The sequence below is a fragment of the Brachionichthys hirsutus genome, chromosome 4 (assembly GCF_040956055.1).
Source record: "Brachionichthys hirsutus isolate HB-005 chromosome 4, CSIRO-AGI_Bhir_v1, whole genome shotgun sequence".
NCBI classification, from domain to species: Eukaryota; Metazoa; Chordata; class Actinopteri; order Lophiiformes; family Brachionichthyidae; genus Brachionichthys; species Brachionichthys hirsutus.
In genome coordinates, this window is record NC_090900.1 from 4,433,462 (window position 1) to 4,449,704 (window position 16,243).

At 46.0% G+C, this 16,243-nt stretch overlaps 1 protein-coding gene across 1 annotated transcript in view; it reads left to right on the plus strand.

Annotated features, from left to right (window-relative positions):
- The first annotated feature begins 734 nt into the window (after positions 1-734).
- emid1 (EMI domain containing 1) overlaps positions 735-16,243 on the plus strand; it is a 40,624-nt gene continuing 25,115 nt past the window's right edge. The window contains exons 1-3 of the mRNA XM_068738756.1: positions 735-925; positions 5,359-5,472; positions 5,682-5,785. Of these exons, the coding sequence (XP_068594857.1) occupies positions 735-925; positions 5,359-5,472; positions 5,682-5,785 (409 nt within the window). The remainder of the gene's footprint in view (positions 926-5,358; positions 5,473-5,681; positions 5,786-16,243) is intronic.

Genomic DNA, 16,243 nt, shown 5'->3' on the forward strand with positions numbered 1-16,243 from the left:
CAGCCGCCAGCGCCACCCAAGTGTATCATGGACTCATTTTGCTTGACAAACACCCCCAAAATAGTCGATAGTCTAGTCAAGAGTCTGATAACCCTGAATTATTTCATATTAACCGGATAGGGATGATTGAAGAAAATAAATAGATGGATTCATTCTGTACTTGTTTCGGCCATGCCATAGAACTCGTTCAGAAATAGAACTTAACCAGGATTTAACCAGGACCCGTCCCAGTGGCGGCGGCACCCTGCTGGTCATTTAGGAGGTAGCCTCGTCTTATGAGGCTGCACCGGGGCAGAGCAGGAAGACCCAGCAGGCAGGCTGTGCTGTTGCAGACCAGAGGAGACTATAAAAGCGGTTTCATGCCCGCCGCAGTAAAGGCTCGAACCCGCGGTGCGCACAGAGCAGATGTGGAGGGACACTTCACGGGACAGACATCAGTCCGGGCTTCCAGGTGCCGCTTGTCTCTCACAGGTAGAGGAAGCGAGGAGGTCGTTTCTTTAGTTCACTCAGGATTTTAACACCTAATTATTGTATTTATTTTATTTTCTTTTTTTGCGCTCCACTAAGGTGCCCGTTTGCTGCTGCAGTGATTAGGATGCGCGTCTCCTCCAGCGCTGTTTGACGCTTTTCTTTCCCACACTCAACCTCCTCGAGCTGGATCCTCGAGCCGCTCTTGCTTTCCAGCCGGAGGAAGTTCCAACTTTTCTGCTCCGTGTGCGTTTCATGCCGCGGAAATGCGACCGCGCCAACGGGAGAGCGCGTCCGCGCCGCTGCGCAGCAGAACTTTGCTTTGGGCTGTGCTGATGCTCTGGCTGACCACGTTCGTTGACGGGACCTGGAAGACGGGAATATACCAACGCTTCTCAGCCGGGACGCAGCTGAGCAGAGACCAGACGGCCGCCCTCAGCCCAGTCTACCAGAAAAGGCAAGAACAGCATCTCCTTCATGATGGTGTAATAAAACCGAGCTGTGGATCCATCCTCATCTGTCTTTTGGACTGACAACAATGTCGTCCTAAGTCTATTTCCCCCCCCCTCTTTGCATCTTCTTGTCAGTGCATTCTCCGCAGGATGGATGAAGATGCTCCCATCTTCATCTTCATCCATCTAACAGCTCCGGTTGTTTCCCTTTTCCCGTGCTGGCGGTACACGTTGCTCTGCTGACTCCCGGTTCACCCACCTGCCCCTCTGTGCAGCCTTACGAAAGCCCCCCCCCCCCCCCTCCGCGGTGCATTGGGTTGTGTGTGCGGCTGGGTGATGGATGCATGGAGCAAACATCCACTCGAGATGCTCTGAGAGCAGTCCGGGGATAAAGATTGATCGCTCTAGAAAAGGGAGATGGCTGAGTTTCTGAAGAAGGGTCGTACGAACCGAACTTCCAGGCAGGAGCGCTCAGCAGCTTCAGTTCTGGACAGAGCAAATGTTTATCAGAGAGGATGTTTCCCACCTTACAAATATTTACGCTTTCAGGATGCAAGTGTGTGCGTGTGTGTGTGTGTGTGTGTGTGTGTGTGTGTGTGCAGGGGGCGGGCTAACGAAGGCCTCAGGCTGAAACCCCCTTCTGCCCGATGAGGCCTTTGCTTCCAGGTGCATCCAGGTGGGATTCAGCCCTCTCGGCCTCGCTCCACCGGACCGCTGCCACTCAGCCCCCCCCCCCCAAATCAGAGGGTGGTGGACATGTTTACTAAACACCAGCAGATGGGACGCCACCGCATCTGGCCTCATTCTGATTCTGACAGGGGGAGGTGAGTTTACAGGCGGCGTGCTTCTGTTTTTTTAAGAGGCAGGAGAGGAGAGGAAGCTGCTGAGAGGTCAGCGGGTTCGAGGCGCTGAAAGTCTCGGCCCACCCGCTGTCTGCAGGTCTAATCTGTGAAGGGAGCAGTTTAAACCAGAGGGTGGCAGTTGGGTTTCCGACAGCGGGATGGGAGGCTCTCTAACTCTCAGGAGTCATTTGCAACTTGACTTGCATTGAGAGAGGAACTTGTCATTGGGGGGGGGGGGGGGTCCAGTAACTTAAAAGGAATGAATTCTAGGCTGGGTTTGTGTTTGGGGAAAACCTCCTTGTGGAATGTCTTCTTATAGCGATTAACCAAATCAAGCGGGATTATAAAGTCTCGGGTCATTTCTTGAGTGGGGGTGGCCTCTCTGTCGAGGAGCTGATAAAGCGTTCTCTCACCCTTGTCGAGCTGAGTACGCTAAAGGCTTACTGCTCCTCTGTTTCTTGTCTCGCCTAATTCTTCATCCTCCCTGGGACGGATTGTCATGGTCTGACAGCTGATCTGGACCCTGTGACCAGCCTCATTCCTCACCCATCTCAACCGAATCTGTGTGTTCTTTAATGGAGATGACAGAGACTCCAGTGGGGACGAGGCCTGCGGCTTAAGAGTAGACAGACTTTAGATACAACATTAAATGATGATTGAATGAATTGAGTTATTAATAAGACAAATTGCTGCCACAGTTTTTTCGACAATACGGCCCACAATGCATCAGGATCGGCTCTCCGCACGCTTGGAGCTATCGCTGTGGTTTCAGAGAATTCCTTAGTTGTTTGTGTTTCCCTCAGGAATCTGAAGATAACCTTAACTCTCACAGGTGTTCAGACCTAGAAGCTTAAAACAGATGAAGTTTCTTTTGTTCCTCTGACACGGCTGTGGCGAGTCACTTGACGCTCACCTTCGAGGCCTCAGTGATGCGTCTAACCTGCTCTAATGCCCGTTTCTTTATCGTTTAATGAGTCTGCGCATAAACCCCAACACAACTCTTGTCAGTTTTATTGTTTATCTTGTGATGTTTTTTTTTTACACTGACATCTTTTGGTGCTTTCTCTGTTTCCCAGAAGCTGCAGGTTATGACTTCAGGAATGCCACATCCCTCTCTCGTCAATAATTTCACTCTCTTCTCTTATTCCTCTCTTTATCATGAGTTGTTGTTGCGCCACATTTATCTCGTATCGCTTCTGTCTCCCATTGGACTAAACTGTGCTTCATAATTGTCTCTCTTCCCCCCCCTTCCTGTTCCAATGGGAATGGGAATGGGAATGGGAATGGGGGGGGGGGGGGGGGGGTATTCCACGTCTGTCCCTTGTTCTCCCCAATAATTCTTTCTCAGAGAATAAATCCGGAGATTCCTGTAGATTTGTTTCCATGTTGTCTTTCAGTCATGTCTGAGTTTTGGCCTCTTCTCATGGAGGGACAGATGGGACAAAGGAGAGACTCCTCAGTCCCTCTGGATTCATCTCTTTTGGCTCACGCCCGTGTGCGACTGAGAGTTGGTTGATGATTTATTTTCCTTGGACCCAGCATTCACGGTGCGCTCAGATACCTGACACTCACCGAGGGCTTGCTTGGTTCAGTGAAACAGCATGGTGCTGGTGGACTCGACACTTCATAACTCAAGCGTGCCTCCAGTAAGAAGGAGGGAAGGTGTTGACTGCGAAACATTTCTGATTGACAGGCCGAGTCCACCGAGCGCGTGCGTCCCCCAAAATTCAGTGAACAATAAAACAAAAGTGAATAAAGGAATCTAATTAATCATTAGAACGTTAGAAGTTTGCAACCCAAAGTAGTTATTTACGTTAGATGTACTCTATGTTTATCCATTAAGGGAGTCTATCCTCATATTTCCATTTTATAAAAAGTGTTATTCTGTAACTTCAGTCCAGCTATGAGCTTCAAGGCATCTGCCCCCCCCCCCCCCCCCCCTCCATTTGCTTTTGTTATTTAACTCACTGAGGCAGCAGCGGTTGGCATTTCCTCTTTGGTAATTGCACAAGTGTAATGTAAAGGGCGCAGGGTGGGGGGGCCATAAAACCCACCCCCACTTCTTTTTCATGGCCCCTGGTGACAGCCATAGCTGTTCCCAGGTGAAACTTCCTCTCAGCCTGGGACATTTAGATGTTTAACTGTCGAGTCTGGAAGATAAGTGGTAGGGAAGAATCGGGGGTCGCACCCCCTGCCCCCCCACTCCCCCAGCTCTACCTGACTACAAGTCCTCCAGTGTCTGAAATTTTCCACCCATGATTAGAGCTTTTTTTTTTTTCTGGCCAAGGAAAAGCAATTATGAGGCAATCGTATAGACCCCTGAGTTCATTTTTGTGGCTGATGGATACACTAAGGCAGAGAAATGGGGGGTCCATATTTAAGCCCACTGCATGGGCAGATGAAGATCCTATAGCAGGATGACTTTTGTTTAAATATGTGAATGGAAGTTTCTCTTTCAGTAATAATCACGTGAAAAGTAAAACGTGTCCCTAAAGGTACACAGACCCCCCCCCCTGTGTGTGTGCAGCTACCAACATGTGGAGGTTGTTAATAGAGGCTTGGATCGGGGCTGCTTTGCATCCTCTGCCTTTGGCAGTTTCCTTTAGTGTAAACCGTCTCACACACACACTAACATATGCGCTCACATATTGACAAACAGTCTTTGGTGGGAACGACCTCAGACCCTCCTCGCCCTCCCGAGCGCACTGGCAGCAGAACACACAGAGGGTAGTTCAGCGCTGGGAGCTGCACCGTCTCTTAAAGCTCCCTTAATGTGTATCCATTGACTAGTCAAACACAGGCTAATGTAATAATGTCCCTTCTTTCTCCTCCAGCCACAGCAAAGTGAAGGCAATCAAGGACTCCATTGTTAATGATGTAATAATTACGGCATCAGCATGTCTCCATGCATTAATGCTGAGGTGATGGTTTGCTGATTTTGTAAGTAGATGGATAAGGCGAACCCGTCCAACCAAACATTTCTCATTTCTCTCTCCTCTTCTTAGCGATAAGGGAGGTTGAAGTCCCGGCGAGGATTATCATACCTTCATTGTCTGGTTGGATATGATGTTTTTGCACGTAAACTCGGGGGATATTACAGGACTGCGGGTCTTTACTAATGAGGAACGTACTAACATATATATATATTCCCCATTCCGGTCAGACTGTGCATCCATACAGTCCTTACAAATCCTCTCATGAAAAACTCTGATTTCCATATGTGACCTCATCTCCCATGTTGTTCCCTCCGGAGGGGCTTCACCTCCTCGGAGAGCCGAAATGCAACCGGATTTGTGTATTGACGAAGGAGAGACCGCAGTGTAAATACAGCCCACGGTGGACTCCTGTGATTAAAACCTTGTAAACAGCATAAAGGAGCTTCAAAACAAAAGGTTGGGGGGGGGGGGGGGGGGGGGGATCTGAAGCTCACAAGACAGCGTACGGTACTCAATGTGACTGCATGACTAATCTCTCTTTGTGCACATGCCACACTTTTGGAGGCGTTTTGAAAACATGCACCATCCCTTCTTCTGATTATTCTGAATGCTTTAATTTTCTTCTAATCTAACTCGGATTCGCTCGGTTTCTCCCTTTAGGAACTGGTGTCCACATTCGATCACTAAGACGGTGACCTGCCAGGTGCAGAACGGGACAATCCTCCAGCGCGTCTACCAGACGTGCCGCTGGCCGCAGGGATGCACCGGAGGCAGGTGAGGAGGCAAAGGGACACTTGTACCTGTAACGGTTCTCCAGTCGCTGCTTCTCAAATTCCATCACCTCTCCTTAAACAATTTACAAGAGATCAGAATTTTAATACAACCTCCTCAGAATGTGTACTTTATTTTCTGCTCATTCTCAGACTGCTGCTTTTGTATGTACGTGTTGGTGATGGCTTTGGGTCTGCGCGTGTTTTTTACAGCTACAGGACAGTGGTCAGACCTTCCTATAAAACGGTGTACCGGACTGTGACCTCTCTGGAGTGGAAGTGTTGCCCGGGATTTAGCGGTGCTGCCTGTGAAGATGGTGAGTTGCAACCGAAGGCTTTCACAGTCACAAACACAGAGCAATGGTTTCGCTTGACACTTCACTTCTGTCAGTTTTCTGTTTTTCTGTGCCACGTTCTTTTTTTTTTTTTTTGCTCCTCATCGTCTTCGTCCCTTTCATCTTTCTTTGTGTCGATTTGCAGCCTCAATTCGCATGCGTGAGTATTAACAGGAGTAATTTCCATTAGGCTTCCATAAGGCTGCCTTTGTCTTCTAAATAAAGCATAGAAATAAGACCCCGCAGCCTCGAGAGGGCGAGGCAGACACCGCCGCTTTATTAATCAGCTTTGATTTGCTCATTGTAAGAGTCACTGTACGACGTAAGAGTTATTTCTTTTGTGTGGTTTGTAGTTTTACGGTCCAGCTGCAGCCAAGTCTTCATCCTCTTACAGTGCCATGCTAGTGCTGCTGTTTTCATTTTTCAAATGCGGTAGCTTACCGCCACACACACACACACACACGTGCACATTCTCAGTGTATAATTACTTCCCCTGGCACTGGCCTCCGTACTGTTTCTGCGGTCTGGCTTAAAGGGTGGAGCGTCTGTTTCATGCCGGGTTGCAGGATTGGACTGGGTGTATCATAAATTGTAAGGCTTTGTGACACAAAACCAAATAAATGTTTACAGTGGTTAAAGTGGTCACTTTTCTGTGGTGCTGAAAGCGCAGCCTGTTTTTCCCCGGTCATGCTCTTCCCTTGCAGGTGTCATACAAGCAACTCCCAGTTCTCCCAGTGGCTTGCAGTCAACCCCAGTGTGATCCCAACAAAACCGTTAAATTCAAAATCGCATTAACGTTAAGATGACCCAGACTTTAAGAAAAGCAGAGGGAAAAAACACCAGTCAAAATAGAGAGGAAATTATCCAATTAAGTTGTTGCTGGAGGAGAGTCCCCTCCGGTTGCCGTAGCAGTGGGGGGGGCTGGGATTAGGCCATTTATCTGAGCGTCGTTTTGGGTGGCTCGGATCACAGGCGGCGCTGAGTGGAAGTGACAGGGCCCATTCACAGGGCCTGTACTCTCCAGCACCGTGGATGCTCTCCAGGGCCACCGGCGCTTTGTTCCGCCTCCGCCACATGAGCAGAAGCTCTCGCCAGCGCAGAACCTGATACCCTGCTGCTGTAGGACCCAGTTGATGCTTGAAGCAGAAATAAAAGCTTGTCTAATGGGCGAAGCTGGAAGCTGGATTGTACTTAAAACTGTCACCGGAGTGTTGCCAACTTAAAGTTGGGTGCAGCGGGTGCAACTTTCAAATCCGTGTCTTACCTGTCTGCGACTCCATCTGCAAATCTCCACGCATTTCGCTGCGGAGTTCCAGATGGTTCTTAGGATTGATTTGACCTCGAGTGTGGGCTGTAGTAAACAAAGCACTTCTGTTAAGAGAAAAATAACTATCATCCTATTGCACTTGTAAAAATGCCTGGGTCAGACAGTGAAAACATATTGATTTAATCTCCCATCCCATTAACGGTGACCCCTTTCGTTGCTCCCGCCGTCACTTTTATTTTACTTCTCTGCTTCTCTCAGACTGTGGAAAATGTGTGTGATCCACTCATTTACTACCGCTGCTTTTAACTTTACTGTGCTCTCACCATAAACCCCAGGCCACATCTGAAACCAAAGGCTGGTCTGCATTACAATTACAACAGATCCCAAAAATGCCCTTACCGGCTGGGCTCTGCGGCTGCATTTGCCAAGGAAAGGTAGCGAGTTACAAGCTGAGAGCACGATCGTTGATATGAATATATTTCAAATGGTGATGAGAGAGTTGTTTTCTTCCGTGAGTCCAGCCTGAAGCAAGGACAACGTGTCTCTTTTTAAGTTTCAGGAGAGCACAGCGATAAAATGAGAAACGATTATGGGGAAGAATTCACGCCGATGCTGTCATCTAGGCATACACTGACAACCAAAGGCTCCAAAGGCAAAGCATGACATCATACCCAGGCTGATAAACAATCCAAGATAACGCTGCATCAAACAGCCACCTTTAACATTTACTCTCTTTTTCTTATTTCTTCCCCCCAACCTCGGGATTTGGCAGGAATTCCAGGCCAATGGTGTAATTACTGGGTTCTAGTTGTTTTCTATGAGGTTTGGGAGATATTGACTTACTCCTGGACCTGGAACACAATGGTCTTTATCTCTGATTGAGCTTTAGCAAAAGAAATGGCTAAGTATTTGCAGATGAAGGCACTTTTATAGCGTGCCAGAAACCGGGATTTAATGTATGCATGGTTGGCTTTGGCATTCCATGTAACTAAACACTTGTTTTCATATGGGATGTCCTTACTTAGGCTAGATAAGACATAATATAATAATAGGTTTTATAAATAAATCTTAGTTTTAATAAAGTTTTATTTATAAATCAAATATAATGCAGTAAAACAACATTATTTAAATATCGGATGCAGGTAGCATGAAGTTAAGGTTGCAGTACATCTGTGAAAGGTGTAGAATTACAAAAGATTCATTGGATTTTTGACATCTAAAGACAATTCCTATGGAATATATTTATTTTAAATATGGAATTTCTATGAAAATGTCTCCAAAACGTCTAACCTTCACTGTCCCTCTTATTGTCTCATTTCTAAACCTATCCAACCTGGTCACTCCCAAGGAGAACCTCAGCATCTTCATCTCCGCCACTTCTAGCTCCGCCTCCTGTCTTTTCCTCAGAGCCACCGTCTCTAAGCCGTATCATGGCTGGCCTCACCAGACAACACTTTAAAAGAAGTATGGCTGCAGCTTATCACAGGAGGGGGCTGCCATGCAGCAGAGCATATGAGGAAGGCAGACTTGAATTAGCATGGCTGTCAAATCTCTGCCACAGGGTCTCCATCAAGCCATATCTTGCAGCCAAGCGGAGGCTGCGGTTTTTGAGTTGCAATTACGTCGAGGCTGGGAGGCAGAGGCACGCTGTCTGTAATAAGCCGCAGAAATGTAATCTGTGTTTTCACAGCTCAGCGAAGCTTATCACAGGCCTCCACGCTAAACCCCGCACCTCAGACATCAGTCGACTGCAGCGTGCCGTTAGCAAAGGAAGAGTGGGAGTGCACGGACGCCACTTATGTGTCTGTCGGACTGCCAGAGTAAATGTGTGGGTGGGAGAACGAGGTGTTGAGGATTTGTACGGTGAGGGATGCAGCTGTTCAGCGTGATTAGCTGCTTTAATGGCAGCATCCTTTAGGAGCTGTGAGTGGAGCGACCCTAGCCTGGGGTCAGAGGAGAGGGATCTGACCTCCTCTCCCGCTCTTCTATCACACTCTGAGAAAACATAGTCACCTTTTCATTCAGGCCTTCCTTTTTTTCCTCTCAATTGCATTCCTCGGGCCTCTGCTTTTCCATTAGCTGGTGTTAAATAATGCATCCTTACTTTCCACAGTTCATTCACTAAAAAAAGAATTTTCACCCCCATCTAAAGCTTTTAAATTTATGACAAGAGATCCGCAAATACACACGAACCCCATTAATACATACAGGGAGACAGGCTGCAGCCTGTGTGCAGGCGACCAGAGCAGCTGATACTCATAATTAGGTAAATGGCCAGCGCAGCACAAGTGCCGAGCCCAAATTGGAAGCAGCTGAGGTAAAGGCGAACTGGGCTGAGGGCCCCAGATGAGATTAGACATGGGAGCAGGCTGCTTCATTCATGGGAATCCCTACAATAGTCATTAATTAACAATATACACAACTGAAGATAATGGCAGCCTCAATCAACCATCTACCGTCCTCTCAGTGTGTGCTGGTAAGTAAATCAGGCTGTGAAAATTCCCAAATAAGTGTAAGAAGAAGCCTAATGAAGTTTTCCCGCATGCTTTATTTTTGACTGTAATGGAGGGATACATCATTTTTAAGTACAGACTGGTTTATTTACACTCATATGAGATATGATTATAATTTCATTTAAGGTAGTACCTTTTGATTAATTTGATGTCTTCTATAATTACCTGAATGCTGTGGTGTCTAACGGGTTCTTGAATCCAAACTAGAAGCTACTTCAAGAAATACACATGCACAGTTCTGTGGCTGAATCTGTCAAATGTTCATACATATTCATCCTTGAATCAAAGTGAAGTTTTATGTATCTGGCTCTTGGCCTGAAAATGCCTCTTCATGCGTACTGATTTATTATTTATCATTACCCAAGGCTTCCCCTGGGAGCGCATTGAAAACTGTTTTTCCTGCAGTTATGAAGAAGTAAAGTGGGCCAAGTCAGCAGAGGCCCCCCCCAAAAAAAAACTTTTAAGGATGAAAATAGACACGCATGCACGTACACAAATAGTCACAACCACACGCACAAAGAAACAGACACAAGCAGAGGCATTTAACCAATTGAGCATTAACCCAGTGCTTTAATAAGTGAACTGGTGTGTTGATCCGCAGACAGCCTGTCAAATCACTCAATCAGCAGCAGAGAGAAGAGTCACTCACTTCCTGGCTAAGATAAGGACAAGTGAACTGGGAATAGGGGCAGGCTTTAACCCTTTATTGCCAAACGTATCACATTTGATGCACGTGGCCTTTCAGGATTTTGACACTTCTACTTCAGAAGTTGGATCCCCACCCCCCCCCCAAAAATGACATAAATTTGAGCACTTGTGTAAAAATGTATGCTTTTTCTGTTTTTGAATTTTTTTTCAGAAGGTTCCATTAAGACCTTATTTTCCAAAACTTTGAGTGTTCTGACAATTACTTCATGTTGCGGGATTTAAAGGGTTAATGATGTAAAGTGATAAAGAAAAGAGAAATCTTTAAAGTCCTGCCATTCTTTAGTATCGCTTCCCTTGCCAAGGCGTGAGCTCGACGTTTGTCTTCTCTGATCCACGCAGCATTTACCTCCTCGTCCTCCCCTCTCCCTTCAGCATATCACATATCTGTAGGCTGGTGGGGATGTATTGCAGTATGGGTATAGAGGTACTGTATAAGATTACCTTTAGGTTCCCAGAAGGTAATAAAGAATATCTGGGGTTTTGGACGTCACTGGTGAGACAATGGCAGCATTGATGAAGCTCCTGTTGGTTCCATACAGCTGTGATGAGTTCAGTGGATCCAGTTGCTTGCATGCAGGAAAGGCTGACAATATATTTCTCAACCCCAGACGTACATTATAGCAAATCACAGTCCGGTACGGCCTGTCAAAGTAGACCAAAGACCAATGGACAGAATTCAGTGAGTATCGCTGTGCTTTTCACATTTTTTATTTTAAAATGTTATTGAAAACAAATATTCTTGCGTTTTCTTCACATTCATTTCCCCTCTGTATCCATAAAGCTACAGCTGCAGAATGTTTATAATACAAGCTGCTCTCAAAGAAATATGTTGATGCTGCTTTAAAGATGCCTTGACTTGTGATTGGTTTTTTTTTTTATGAATGAATCAACTCTGCCTCTCTATAAATAAGTATTTGATCTATAATTGTTAGGTCTGTCTCAGACTCACCCCATCCTCCATAAGATCCACACTTTGGACCACAGGAACATGAAATACAACAAACACAATGACACGCAAGAGGCTCGACTGCGGGTGGATGAACCTTCAAACCTCCTTCACTCGTGTGTGTGTGTGTGTGTGTGTGTGTATATATCAGACCACAAACACCACCACATCACAGAGATGTGTTGTGGTGACATCACTTGTGGTTTCTAGTATCACAGACCTACACCCCCCCCCCCCCAGATAATCCCCCAGTTCTGTCTCATTGTGCCAGCCGCTAAACGCTGCACTCTTAGATAAACGTATAGCATAGAAAAGTAATTGCTTTGTCTGACTCCTAAGCAGGTCTTTGCATATATTTCCATTTGCTCATGTGGTTTATCCGGTGCTCAGCGGGTATGAGGAGACTGCCGCTGATGGTTGTGATTAGTTCTGGACCGAGGATGAGAGTGGAGAGGAGTTTGGGATAAATTGCATCAGCAGTTTGGCCTAATTAGAGACTTTCCTGGTTGGCTATGAGAGCGCAGACCTGACAGGGGCCTTCCCCTTGAGGAGACAGTCTTCTTCACCAAAGTGAAATGACCTCACATGACTGGCAAGAAGAGAAGAGAATAGAGAATAATAGATTTTGGCTCCTGAGATCAAAAGCTCGATGTAGAAATTATACACAACTGGTAACATTAGACTTTACAGCAAGATGAAGACTGATAATTACTCTTAATGACGTATTGTACTTTGCTATAACTGGATGAAAACGTTACACCAGCTTGTGGTGGTGCTCCGGAGAGATCTCAGCCCATTCCTCGTAAACAAAAGCCTCCAGTTCTGTAATACTCCTGGGTTTATGTGCTGCAACCGCCTTTGTCCAATCCCACCAGGGATCTTTCAGTGGGATTCACATCAGGTGACTGACGACCGCGTGCGGAATTTTCCAGGAGTTCTTCTGCAGCCAGACTTTGCTGGACTGTGAGGCCTGTTTGAAATCATTGTCCTGCTGCAATGTCCAACGATACCCAAGCTTCAGCTTCTTCACGGATATCGATACATTTTCTGCTAGGATTTCCTGATAGTTGATGGAACCCATCTTACCCTCCACACTCTTGGTTCTCGCAAACAGCTGATGAGTGGTATATTTTGCCAATAAACCTAATAGAGAAAGTGGGTTGAATATGTGTGTTTGCAAGTGCTCAAGATTCTAAATTGTCCACATAATAAGTCAGGTTGTGGAGTACCCAGAGCGGAGTATGCCAGAGGTCTACTCTACGCCAACTGTAGGCCAGTGATCCAATCAAATGTTGGAATGCGAACTGCAGAGATTTCACAGATGGTTTTTAAGTTGCAACAATCTCAAAATAGCTGAACACAAATATGATTCGGTGCTGTCATTTTTTGCAGATCCATGGCGAGTAATACTTTATGGATATAGTAAATGTGCAATAAATTATCAGTTCCATACCATTTCACATTAAATGAACAAAATGAAACCAGAGGGCCGCTCAATAGCACGCATACCGCTGCCAAGAACTAGCAGTCCCTTTGAATTAAATTTGCCATTATTAACCTATCCTAATAAGCTATCCTATATCACAAAGGGGGAAGTAAGAAGAGGTGAAGAAGAAACTGAAAATAAATCATGGACACACTCCAGAATTTGATGCTTTCTTCCCTGGCATATGCTGCACCCTTCCGCCCAGTTTGATGCTAATCTGTCAAGCAGCTAAAGCCAGCCATAAAAGCCCTCTTTCAATATTCACAAGAGCAGAAAAATATGTCTCTGGATTCACTGCAAATTGTAATGGGTTCTTCTTCGTTCTACCAAGTTGCATTAAAACCCATCAGTCAGTTATTGTGGCAGAAATAATGAAAGAAAGAAAAAGACTACAGTCCCTTGTCCCACCTATTGGTGAGAATCCACTGCTTTTGTTGGGTCCCACCCCGTCTCCGTTTCACCCTTCTAGTCGTCCTTTAGTAGCAGTCATGAAAATGTAACCTCCTTTTTGTGTTGGCCAGCAAACTCATGGGGTCTTAGGAGTTTCTAGAATTACTGATCATTTTACCGTGCAAAGGACAATGATTATACAAATGCAACAGAAGCTTTAATGCTTTACAGTAAACCGTCGGGCTTCATCGCTTGCATCCTGAGCCACCTATAAATGTGGTCTAACGTCTCACGTTGTATTCAGTGTTTATCATCATTGTTTTTATGAAGTTTCAATTTCAAACATGTCATGTGAAATACTTGCAGCACCACACGTTTGCGGAGTGATGTTTACTACGTGCTAATAGAGAATGAAAGATGCTTGTATTCTCCTCTTCTTGCCGTCAGCTCTGCGCACACAGAGCTGACGGCGGGTTCAGTCTACAGGACAGTTCATTTCAGTTTGTCTCACATGTTGTTGAGACCATCTTAGGGGCACAGAGTGATGTGCACTTTGTGGAGGAAGTGTGCTGCTCCTCATCTGTCCAGGGTCCAGACTTTGTGGCTTGGGGTAGATACTGTGGTAGTGCTGGTGTAGCTGGTGGGGCAGCATCGGAGCCAGAGGCCCGGCGGGGTAAGCTCATTAACAACAGGACGTACCCCTGAACCTCTAAACCCAGGCCTGCATTTCGTTTGCTCCACTTCCCTCTGGGACTCATCCAGGGGTGCCTTAACAGCCCTGGTGTTATGGTTGGACCCTGGCCACAGCCAGAGTTGAGCTGTGCACGACAACCCCCCCCTTGGTACCACGGCCCAATCTGGACCGTAAATACAGTCTGCAGAAGGTGTCTGTGTGTTCCTGCTTGCTCAGGTGTTTATGGTTCTCTCACTCATTCACGCTGCGCTCACAGTCATGGCCGGGCAGCAAAGACACACTCTGGCTCATGCTCACGCTCACGCTGCACGTTTTAAGGCACCAGAAACACCTGCTCCCACAAACACGGACGCATATATCACGTTTTGTCTTTACGAACTGGTGACTCAGGCTAGAATTTAATACGAAACGTCTCACCACAAATGGCTAGAGGTCACGCAAACGTGAATAAAGCAGTGAGTTGAACCTGCTGAGTCGCCGGAATGACACGGACACACACTCGGTCTGACTGTTTTGGAACGCATACACACTGTGTATTGTTTGCACGTGTGCCTCATGACAGGCTGACAGGACAGTAAATCAGAAAATGCTTCTGTGCCAGTTCGAGCTCTCTGCTTTGTCTGCTGCTGTCGTTGAATGTAGGTTGACGGACAGAAGATGATGATGTCATGGCCCTTTTATTTCTGTTGGCTATTACTTCTTAAAGTCTCCCCTCTCACCCGAACTGAAAACTGAATATACCTTTAAAAAAATGTATGCATAAAAAATATGTATGTATATATATCATTCCTCTCAAACTCTTTCCAGTGTTGCAGTGAATTGATCATTTCTGGAGTTTCAGTATTTCTAGGCATGTAATACGAGATAATGACTTGCTGATTATAAATTATGGGAGCGCTTATCTCCAACAGGCCTTGCAGGAGATAAGCGAGGTTCTGTGAAGTTGCTTTGTTTCTCTGATTGTGTGCAAGATTGCTCAAAAGAGTTGTCAACACACTCTGATGAAATTGTCTGTAGAGATGGATTTGAGGAGGCACATTCTGGATCACATTATCACCGTCTCCAAAATTGCAAGAGAGGCATTTAAAAAAAAAAATGCTTTGCCGAGGTATGTCAACAGGTATGCCCTCTTTGTATTTTGCGCTGTTTTGTGGTTGCTTGTTGCAGCCTTGTGGGAGAAAGGTGCTCCGGACAACTCTAAAGGCTCTGCTACTTCTCTGTAACCCCCTAATAGCGAAAAATCAGACCTTAGAGATTCAAGCTGAATTGGTGCAACTCGTGCTTAAAATGTCCGCATGGCTCCGTCTGTAAGGTAGTTTGCATAAAGTGTCACATAATTCTCATTGCACTGGAGAAACCAACCATAACTTTTGTTTAAATACTCTCAGTAGTTATATATCTGTAGAATATTTGACCTGAGGTTTTAACTCGGGCTCCGTCTGAATCGAGGTGAACGCTGAAGTGTCAGCAACAGTTCAGCGGTACGAATATTGAGTCCCAGCCTGCAGAAAGACCGGCTTCTCCAAGCCTTTTTCAGGCTTTCTCATCTTTGGACGTTACAGCAGTTACATCCTATTTACAAAAGAGCAAAAGGATTTTTCTTAGTTAATGCATTTTATATGAACCCTTCACTTTGCCTGTGTAAACCTAGCCACTCAAGTAAACAGAGCTCTATTGAAGCAAAGTTACTTAATCTGTGGCCAGATGGCTTCTCGACCCTGAGAAAAAGTGGAGAATTACCAAGTCAGAACTCAGCTCTCACCCCCTCTGTCTTCCCTCTGGGTTTGCTCAGAGGAGGGGGGGGCATCATCTATTCCCTTCCTTCTAGATGGTGAAAGAGATGCATGTGTAAAACGAGACCGGCTTTACTAGTGGAAGGGTGGCGCAGCTCCAGCAGTGCACGTTTCTAAAAAAGTGCTGCTCGGTCGAAAAGTAAACGAGAGCAAAGAAGATGTGTGTTGTTGTTTTTTGCGCCAATCTGGTTGTCGCAAGTTGACGCTTACAATGAAATGAGAAGACGTCGCTGCTTCGAGCGAAAGCATGGTAACACATAATGAAGGATATGGAGATCGATGGCCGTGAAAGAGTTTCCTTAACCAGAACGGTCTGCATATGTTGCTGCTCGGAAAACAGAGAACAGATGATGAACGTCATATTCTTTTCTATGAGAACCAATCACGTAGTTCCTATTGGTGCTATTAATCTTCTCCCAATGTTGCTGAAGTTACAAAAGAAAATGTGATTTAAGGGCCCTTCATCTGTGTCTTATCACAGTCCATTCACTGCAACCCTCTGGGTGAGGGCGGATGGCTATACGGACGCCAGACGGGCGAAGGGACAGGGAAGTCAGGGGTTGCAGGGTTTGTGCTTTCGTACAGAATAATGGCAAGTATTGTTCCTTAAGTGGCGGCACTATATCAAGACTATTACAGGAAA